The sequence below is a fragment of the Ascidia mentula genome, chromosome 1 (genome assembly GCF_947561715.1).
Source record: "Ascidia mentula chromosome 1, kaAscMent1.1, whole genome shotgun sequence".
Classification (NCBI taxonomy): Eukaryota; Metazoa; Chordata; class Ascidiacea; order Phlebobranchia; family Ascidiidae; genus Ascidia; species Ascidia mentula.
The window spans coordinates 23,512,284-23,521,856 of record NC_138566.1 but is presented as its reverse complement, the minus strand read 5'-3'; the positions used below and the strand labels follow the sequence as shown (position 1 = coordinate 23,521,856).

Sequence of the window (9,573 nt, the reverse complement as noted above, 5' to 3'; positions counted from 1 at the left end):
TAAGTAAACTTTCCGCACATAGCATGTGCAATCTAAGCACAAAAAATGGCAAAAATGTTGTGCTTGAAAATTTATTCAGCAATTTTTAGCAACAGCACATTGATAGTGATTGCAAGTGCACCAGCACAATACGAATATGTGGTAGTGAGTCTGGCAAAGAAGCAAGTCTGCAAACAGTGGAGTGCAGTTATAATGACGCACACACATGGGATAAATGAACATGTTGGCCAAAATATCTGACAGTGGTGGCATTTATGTCGCACAACAGCCAAGTTTTATATGTATACCAGTTAATTGCAAACAGCTTGGCTTCATGTCGCAAATAGTAGAACACATATAATGCACTGCGTGACACCGAAAACTGTACAAACTCCCTGCAGTTTTAAACTTGGTACGGCACAAATAAATTGAAAGCCACAACCAGTGGTCATGAAGGAAATATTTTGTTTAAAAGCGCACTAAAAACATATATGAGCCAAAAACACATGTGTCATTTATCAATGGTAGTAAATAAAATCACATGGAACATGAATATTTATTTAGTAAGATCAAGTTTTACGTTAGTCTTCAAAATACACGTGACAAGTCTGTTGGCCCAAATTTAAGGGGAGCAACTTTCCCTTATTCAAAACAAGGTAGCTAATTTCAGCCCACAGGCAAACAAAAAAATAGAAACAAAACAAAATTTGATAAGAAACAAAATGCACACAAACAATAAACAGGAGTGCTCACAAGCAAAAACATGTATGTATATTAATGTATATAAACGGTAGAAATTTATGTGGCCAATTTGGCAATACATTCCACAGTCTTATTCATCCGACTCATCATCCTCTTCAGCTGTGTAGAGAATTTCTGTGGACTTCCACATTTTCTGACTGGGCATACTTGATAGTCTTTTGTCCATATCTTCCGATATTGCATGACTGTCTCTGTTGGACATGGGGCTTTCGTCTATCTCCCCATATTCAGAGCTGATGTCAACTGTTTGCTCATGTGGCATCTACAAGGCATAGTTGCAAAAGCACTTCTTTTCAATGTTCTGTATTTATTTTTTAATTTTAGCAATACATTTGTGCTTTGTGTTGCTGGTTATTTTCCCGAAATAATGCAATACCACTTTTCCAGAGTATGCAATGCTATTTGTCTTATATCTTATTGCTGAATTACATGTTAAATCGATAAACTTACGAGAACAGCAGGTGCTCGAAAGAAATAACAAAATGGATAGTGGAGAAGATTAATAAACGAAGAAGCATAGATGTCTGCGTATCTTGAAACCTAAATCCAGAAAAAAATTAGCACCTACAAATGCTGAAAGAATCAATAATCAAATTCACACCTGGCTTGCAAAGAAAGTTTGTCTGGATCCGCTTCGAAACAAACTCCCAAATGTGCCAAAAGCCATGTCCATTTCATGAACAACAGATTTAACCCGCTCCTGGAGGTTGTGGACGCAGGGTTGTTCACATGATGCACTGTCTAGGTTTCTAAATGGCAGTAGTATTATTCAATTATTGTATGATGAAGAATATTATATCAGTTTTTAAAACGCCCCAAACTGCACCTGTACTGGTCGCCTATTAGGGCATCTAGGTCATTTATTTTATGGTAGAGTTCTTTTTTGTCAAACCAAATAGAAAGTTCATGTGAAATTTCTGGTACAACAAGAAAAGTTCTCCAACCCCGTCGTTTCTTTGATTTAAGAATATCTCCAAATATGTGGTCACCTGAAAGAAAATGAGCAGATATTCAGTTTTGTGCCGGAACAAAACAGTTAAATACATAGATACAGCAGATTGTTGATTTTTTTGAAAGAACTTGCTCACCAATATAAAGTATGTCCCTTCCTTTGGCACCCATCATGTCACACAAAACATCAGATGAACCTCCAGAGTATATTGCTCCTTTCTCAAGCTCCCCCATGTATGATCCAATATGCAGGTTTCCCGTGTCCTAAATTAGGTTTCGATAAAAGTAATCATAAAGATACAATGTGATGTTAACATCATACTAGGTCCACTTGTCTCAGAGTTGTCCCTTCTCCAAAGAACAAGGGTTTTTTTGCTGCCACCAACACAAAATCAAAGTAACTTCTCCATGGACGGTGTTCTGTTCCTGGCTGCAAAATCCCATACAATAGTTTATTTACCAATAACAATAATCCGTCTTGTACTGTATTAATTATAAGTGTTATCCACATGATAAATTGAATTTAAAAATCTATTTGTGTTTTTTATAACATTTTTAAAAAGGAAAAAATGCGACATTTTGCCGAGAACACCCCTGCTAGCTGTTTGCTCTGCACTATTGGCAACATGCTCTCACTAGACAGCACAATTATGCAACAAGCAATGAAAAAAATCAGTGTGCAAAGTACCTGAGTACTCTGTAGGTTTTGTGCAAACATGGTGGAAATGGCAAAAGCAGTTGTCATGGTGTGATTCACAGCAAGCAAAACACAAAAACATGTGAAAACAGCAAAGAGCTTGTTAGTTGCATAATATTTTCAAATATTTTATATTTTTTCTACAAAAAAGTAAACAAGTTAAGACAATATGCTTTCTCAATGAATATGAAATAGTAAAACATGTTTTCGCTGAAGAATTCTAATTATTTTAGATGATCTCGTTGAATTCTAACTATCTTAGATGCTTTAGTTTAAATATATGACCAAAACAAGTCACAAAAAAACATGGTTTAAAAACAACCCAACTTCACAAAATGAATATACTGCAAAAAGTTTGATTTTACCTCAGGACCATGTGGAAAGTTGAAGAGGTACGTCATGATTTTCTGCAAAAAAGGAAATATTGTGGAAATGAGGAGTCTGCAGACTGACAGTGTTTTTAAAAAAACATTGAAAGTATTTGGAATGTAAGTTTGAAAACAGACATGTGGTATTTTTTATGCCAATACACCACTTGAGACTATCAGTGATGTGCTTTTGAAATCAATTTTATTGTACTTGAATTCCACAGGGTAGGGTAAAGCACCACTTTAACATGCCAATTTTCTTCTGTGGTGACTACATATGATGTGAGCTCTCCAAAAGGAACTATCAGCATGAAATGTATACAAAGCCCATTTCACTAAATTTATTAATGAGGAAATCCAATCTACATTCAATTTATCACAATGGATGTGAACATAGGCATATCCAGGATTTTTTAAGGGGGGGGTCCAAATTTTTTGGGGAATTCCCCGAGCCCAGAGAGCTAACAGTTGTTTTCAACATGCGTAATATTGGCAAAGTGTTTAACAACTAAACTAATTGACTTCCACGCAAGTAAACCGCCATTACAACAACGTGGCCCCCATAAAATGACGATTCGTCCTCAAACTGACACACATGACACTTGTTTCGTAACAATGCAACATGTTAGGTAACAATGTCAAGTGTTCGGCAATAATGCTCCCTGTTTGTTAACAATGGCGAATGCATGCACGATGCGTTTTCTAGGTAAATATTAAATAAAATTGCTGTTTTTCATGCAGATTTTGACAAAAACATACAGTGGCGTTTATTTAGCTATAAAAACAGACCAACATCTTTCACAAAAGGGGGGGGGGGGGGTCCGAGGGCTGGATACGCCCATGGATGTGAATTATACCTAAGGTAACATATATAAAATTGCATCATTGAAAGTAAATTTAAAAGTATCAAGTTCTGGTGGCTTATAGTTCAAATTGTTGCTTGGCCACAACTTATGAAATGTAATTAGAAAATAAATATCAAACATGTTTACAGGTTACATGGTCCAAAAACTCACATCAGTATAGAGGAAACCACTATTAGTTACTAGAAACACTTTGCCATGGTCTCTCATTCGATCAAGCAGAAGGGGCAGCTTGGGTTCTTTCACAACATACTTTTCCAGATTTTCAACAGTTTTTTTCTTCAGGGTTCCCTATGAAAATATACATTTGTACAAATATGACACGTGTTTATGTTAGTTTAATGTATATCTAACAAAAGAAAGTAAAAAAAAAATGGTTTGTTGTAACATGAAATGCTGAAAAAATTCAAGCTTATATTGCGCTACGTCAATCGAAATAAAGCTGTGTATAATCCATGTAATAGCTACCAGTTATTTTTCTATCTCACATCCAATCAGTTACATGTCAATCACAAAACCCAAGTGCCTCCCTTTCACCCCAAGGTGTGAATCAACCAGTATAAATAACAGTTTGTCTCTAGGCATTCTAAACTTAGCAACTGATGGTTGCCAGGACCCATATGTTGCCAACTGCCATGTGACATTGATAAAAAAAAGTTCTTAGTACTTACATGTAAGTGAACATAGTCAACTGCATTTCTGATGTCTGTGTGAATAGTGGCGTAGGTCATCATAAGGTTATCCTTCTGTATTCCATTCCGTTTCTAAACAGGATACAACTTCATACTCATAGAACTGTTTACAGAAAAGTTACTTTGATTTATCTTTTGTCACTTGGCATTATGCAAACCATACTCAAAGTTAAAACCATGTTGCCTTCATACATGGTTATTTTATTAAATTATTTTTCAATTGTATGACAAGTGCAATTACTTAGGTCTAAAGATATTTTTTTCCAAAAACAATAAGTTTCATAATTATGAGATACCTGTACATAGCCGGGTTTGTTTATAAAGTAGTTAATAACACAAGCTTGCAAGTAGATTTCAGGTAGGTTGAACAAGGTGTTGCAAATGTAGAATCGCTTGGTGTCACTCAGTTGTATAAATTTGTTCGGGTAATCGGCAACTACCTCATTCCTACAACAGATAATGCAAGTTACCATTGCCAATTCCATAACCTCATTGCCTTCAGGGAATTTTCTTGGTATATGTTTTTGTGTTGATGGATTGTATTTATAAGTTTCATATCTTTTTAAAATTATCTAAATTTTTTGTTGTTCCACTTTCCTATGAAGTTGTCATCAAATTTATAAACACTTGTCAATCAAGGTTAATCAGGTAATAAAAAAAATAAACAAAGTCAGTGCCAGCTTTTGCTTATGTTATAAAAGGGCATGACAGGATGTAAATACCAAAACCAAAATGACTTCCTGGCCTGGCCGAGGGGCATTCTCTGACAGTTTAGTTTATGATTATTATGATGAAATGATTTATGAATAGCAGAATGAATTTATGGAAATGCAAAACTCACGTCTTTAAAAAGCGAAAGCCATGTGTACACACTAGAATGTTGCCGAACATGTCCACCTGAATGAATGAATGAAAAAGAGGTTAGTTTCCATTTGTTTATTAGTTTTACTTGTGTACGTCCAAATTTTTAAATATAGTGCAAACGTTTTTCAAGGTTATTTTTTTACAACACACAAGCAAAACTACTAAATACAAAACTTATTATGCAACTTACAATGCATGAATTGTATAGCACCAATTGCTAAACAATTAGCACAAAGGAATGCAAAAAGTTACAAAAAACACAACTACCACCAGGGCAAGATGATGCAACGTTGTACTATTAAGGTCGCTCCCCAGAGAGCATTCAACAACACGTTTCCTAAATATTGAAAATTGTTGACAAGCAGATAAGCTTTTAATTTAAACCGACAGTTCACTGTTAAATTTCCCATCATTGGATCATTTAGTAAAACTATTGTCAATATGTAAGAAAACTTTGAAGAGATGTGGTTGGAATGTTAGGAGTATGTACATGTATATTTTAACAGAACAAAATTAATGCAACTTTCAATCTTTGGAAGAATTTCTTTATCCACAACCACAGAAAAATTTCGTTGTTTGTAATTTATTTGAAAACAGAAAATGTAAACAGACAAAACAATAATGTATATTTTACCTTGAGCATATGACCAAGCTCCCTGTCAAATATTAGTCCACGTAAAACAAATGATGGGTCATATACATACGATCGTAATTCATCAGGATAACCACATTCAACAAGTCTGCAAAACCAGTTTACATATCAGGATTGACTTAATTACTTTTATGCAATGAGATAAAATGTAAAAAAAAACACAGTGCCAAAAAATGATTTCTAAACACGTAAAAATACCTTTCTCTTGCTAAATCAAAGCCAAGTTCTTCATATTGCGGAGATTTGTAAACAGCTAGTGTGTAGTCCATGTCAAATCCAAAGAACTTAATCTTGTCCATACTTAAACTTCGATTCACAAACACTCTGTGAAACAGTAATGTCTTTGGTTCACCCATTACTTAAGGTTGGTATGCTATGCTACTGTCAGAACCTACAATGTGATTTTAATGATTAATTCAATAACTGCTTTTTCCATTCACAATGCCAGAAAAATGCATAATTTAAACAGTAACACAAAAGCACCTAAAAGTATTAAACTAACCTAAGTTTTCAAAAACAAAATGAAGCTGCACACCAACAGTAAAGCAATGAACAAACATTTTTTGCAAATTAACATTGTGCGTACCGTGTGCTTGGGCCACGCCTGCTAAGCTTATAGTCTTTGCCAGGTCTTCCATTGTGTTGTTCTTCGGTTTTGCCATCATATCCATTGTGGCAGCAAGGGCCTTTGCTGATTAACATGTCCTTTAAACAAAAAATGACTGCTTAACTAAAAAAACTCACAAACAACCAAAAAACATGCATACCATTTGTCACAATTTTGGTGAGTTGCAGTGATATAAAAGTACCAAATTGGCTGAACTGTCAAAACATAAAAGCAGTTTGGTTATAGAACATGCATGACGTCTCAAAAAATAGAAACAAAATACTACTGTGGGATCAGAAATATTGGTCCAAAAAAACATTGTTTTTACTGGTTTTACTGCGCAAATTTAGCCTATCACAGCAACACGTTTCTTAATCACACGCTTGCTGTCCCTTCCTTACTGACAACTACATGCCATTCACACGAACTCAAACAAAACTACGCCCATTGTTTGAAGTCAACGCAAACAGTCGTTAAAACTGGTACTAGCTGGCTGGTTAAATTCACGCTAAATAACCACAAACAACCTTTCAGCAAATTTATTCTCCCCCACTGGACCAACAAGAATGCCGTGCAAGGTACACTGCATACAAACCATCCACCTTTGCCCTGTCTTACGAAACAAACACTGCTCTTGCAAACCTCAGCTGACTTCTTTGTGACGTGATGTTTACATCTGGGTATCAGCTGTGACCAGTCAGGTGAAACATTTTCAAAGTTACATCTCATCGATCTCATTGCGTCACAGTATAACAACAAACCGAAAATTGCGACTTCACACAGGCATGTATTTCGCCAGTATCTATTAAATATGCATTTCGTTTATAGCACACAAGTAAATTTAAGTTTAATTTTATAGTCGTACTGACAATAACAAGTTGTTGAAGTCATGATGAATTTTGTCAAGTAAAAAAATGACACAAAATACTCTAACATAAAACCTCGATAAAACGAGAGTTTAATGATGATGTCAAATATACAAAGTATGAGCAAAAAAAACCTCAAGACAAACTATAACTACAACGAATATTGAACAGTATCTACGTGATGCGTTGGCGTTTTTGTATTGATGTTCCTAAGTATGGCATGATCAAATGATAATTAAAATAAAGTCGACATAAACAAAGATTGCGTTGTGTATCTTCACTTTTTTTGACCACACACTCCGGAGTTGTTCCTTTAATAATAGTGAACTGCTGCCACCCGCCGGTGAAAATATAAGTTTGATTATAATGTCGAAGGTAAATAGTGAAACGTATTTAAGCGAGAAAAAGGTCGCAGAGGCGAAGCATAGGCAAAGCATTGATAAAGCTTAAGCATGATGTTTTTCATTAATTGTTGTTCACCCAAGATTCTTTGTTATTTACTGTGTTTCCTTGATTGAAAACAATACAGTCCAAATAGCATTAAACGAAAAATATTTTCTTTCGTAAAGCAGTTGAGAGAGATGTTCCATAGCCACTAATTAAAGCAAATGGAAATGCCAAGTCAAAGAAATAATGAAGTTCGTCCTGAAATTCAGCGCTTTCCAACTTCTATTGTTTGGACCCCAATTCCAATACTAACGTATGTCGCTCTTATCTTATTGTAAGGATCATTCGGTTGTTGTTTGTTGCATAAGTACAAAACATGACTAAATCACTTTTTAGACAAAAAACTAAATACCACTATATCCATCCAGATTGGAAAGGTGATATAAATGATTTTTTTGTCACGGACTAGCAAATTTTATGTGAACAAAAATTAATGAATTCATTTATTCTACATGAAGTGCTAATAAAATTGAAAAAAAGGTGCACACAGGATTTAGGTGAAATTTTTTTAATCTAGAATTTTATTGACACCATTATATATGTGTGCATTTTTGATCTAGTCTAGTCCATACTACCATAAGTTCTGCCTGAACAACGTATCATTCCTATTAAATGTTATAATACAAATTATCCAATTGCATCACATTATATAAATACAAACCACAAATTGTGACTTTACACAAAAATGCGTAACCTTATTTTTGTAGTGTATTAATGATGTTTTGACTTGATAGAAAAATTGAGCAATATTTGTACTTTAGATGGCTGTTTCCAATCATTGGTCACATGGGAATTGCAACCACTGTTGGGGTTATCCGTGATTTTGCAGGCCCATATTATGTATCTGAAGATTGCATGGGTTTTGGCAAACCTACTAAGTATTGGCAATTGTCCTCAAATAAAGTCAGATTTTCTTCTTGGGATGAGGCAGTGCATGATGCCTCAGAGGAATATAAACAGAGAATGGTGAGCATTGATAAAAAGGAATGTTTTGCACACTTAAGATTCTGTCATGTCCACATGCCTAAATATATATATATAAATATATGATAATTATATTTCGTTATTTATAGCACAACCTCTGTTGTGATAATTGCCATTCCCATGTGGCATACGCATTAAACCTTATGCAGTACAATGGATCTAACTCATGGAACATGGTCAAACTCTGGTTTTTAATGCTTATTTATGGAAAATATGTGAGGTATGGTGTTGCATCAATTAAAACAACGGTTTAAAATTTGCTATGATGATATTTTAACTTTGTTACAGCTTTGGTGCCTTTCTCAAAACTTGGCTGCCTTTCCTTATTGTTGCGACAATCATTGTTTTGATGGCAGTCCTGATAAAGTAACTGGGTGTCATTTTTTATTGTAGCTTTTGTTACCATTTTACTTCCTTTCTTTCCTTCTTTTTTATTTCGCTTTGAATTTAGTATGTTTTAAATTCTGACAGTTTTAAAATAAATATGTATGTTGATTATTTAAATTTTAAGAGAGAAAATATTGGTATAAATTCATTCCTTTTGACTAACATTATTGCCAGCTATACAGTTATTAAAACTTTTTTTGTAAAATAAGTTTTCTGTCCAGTTACATGTTGTTTGGAAAATATCGCTTTTTTATATTTGATTTTGTGTGATATGAAAAATACATTTTATGAGATGCGAGTCAATGTATAAGAATCATTGGTGTAATTTTAACAGTTCAGCTAGACAGTGCAATCCTAACTGACCCAACGATTTAAACAGCTTTTTTGCTGCAACAACAAACCATGTTTTTGAATAGCTCAATAAATGTTTTCTCAATCGAGTCGGTCATTCACA

General features: G+C 34.4%; 2 protein-coding genes across 2 annotated transcripts; one reads left to right on the top strand and one right to left on the bottom strand.

The window, feature by feature from the left end:
* Positions 1 to 55: 55 nt before the first annotated feature.
* LOC145913730 (cytosolic purine 5'-nucleotidase-like) lies at positions 56 to 7,024 on the bottom strand. Its single transcript, XM_083001479.1, has 15 exons — positions 6,596 to 7,024; positions 6,415 to 6,533; positions 6,027 to 6,152; positions 5,811 to 5,916; positions 5,154 to 5,209; positions 4,609 to 4,759; positions 4,292 to 4,384; positions 3,774 to 3,911; positions 2,755 to 2,796; positions 2,015 to 2,122; positions 1,830 to 1,956; positions 1,568 to 1,730; positions 1,343 to 1,490; positions 1,192 to 1,281; positions 56 to 1,003 (listed from the first exon to the last, which is right to left on the bottom strand). Exons 1-15 carry the CDS (start codon positions 6,596 to 6,598, stop codon positions 812 to 814), a joined length of 1,662 nt encoding a protein of 553 aa, XP_082857605.1. The 5' UTR covers positions 6,599 to 7,024; the 3' UTR covers positions 56 to 811.
* A 666-nt stretch (positions 7,025 to 7,690) lies between these two features.
* Positions 7,691 to 9,362, top strand: LOC145903940 (transmembrane protein 222-like). Its single transcript, XM_082992139.1, has 4 exons — positions 7,691 to 8,001; positions 8,510 to 8,714; positions 8,822 to 8,952; positions 9,021 to 9,362. The coding sequence occupies exons 1-4, from the start codon at positions 7,910 to 7,912 to the stop codon at positions 9,100 to 9,102; spliced, it is 510 nt and encodes a 169-aa protein (XP_082848265.1). The 5' UTR covers positions 7,691 to 7,909; the 3' UTR covers positions 9,103 to 9,362.
* The last annotated feature ends 211 nt before the right edge of the window (positions 9,363 to 9,573 follow it).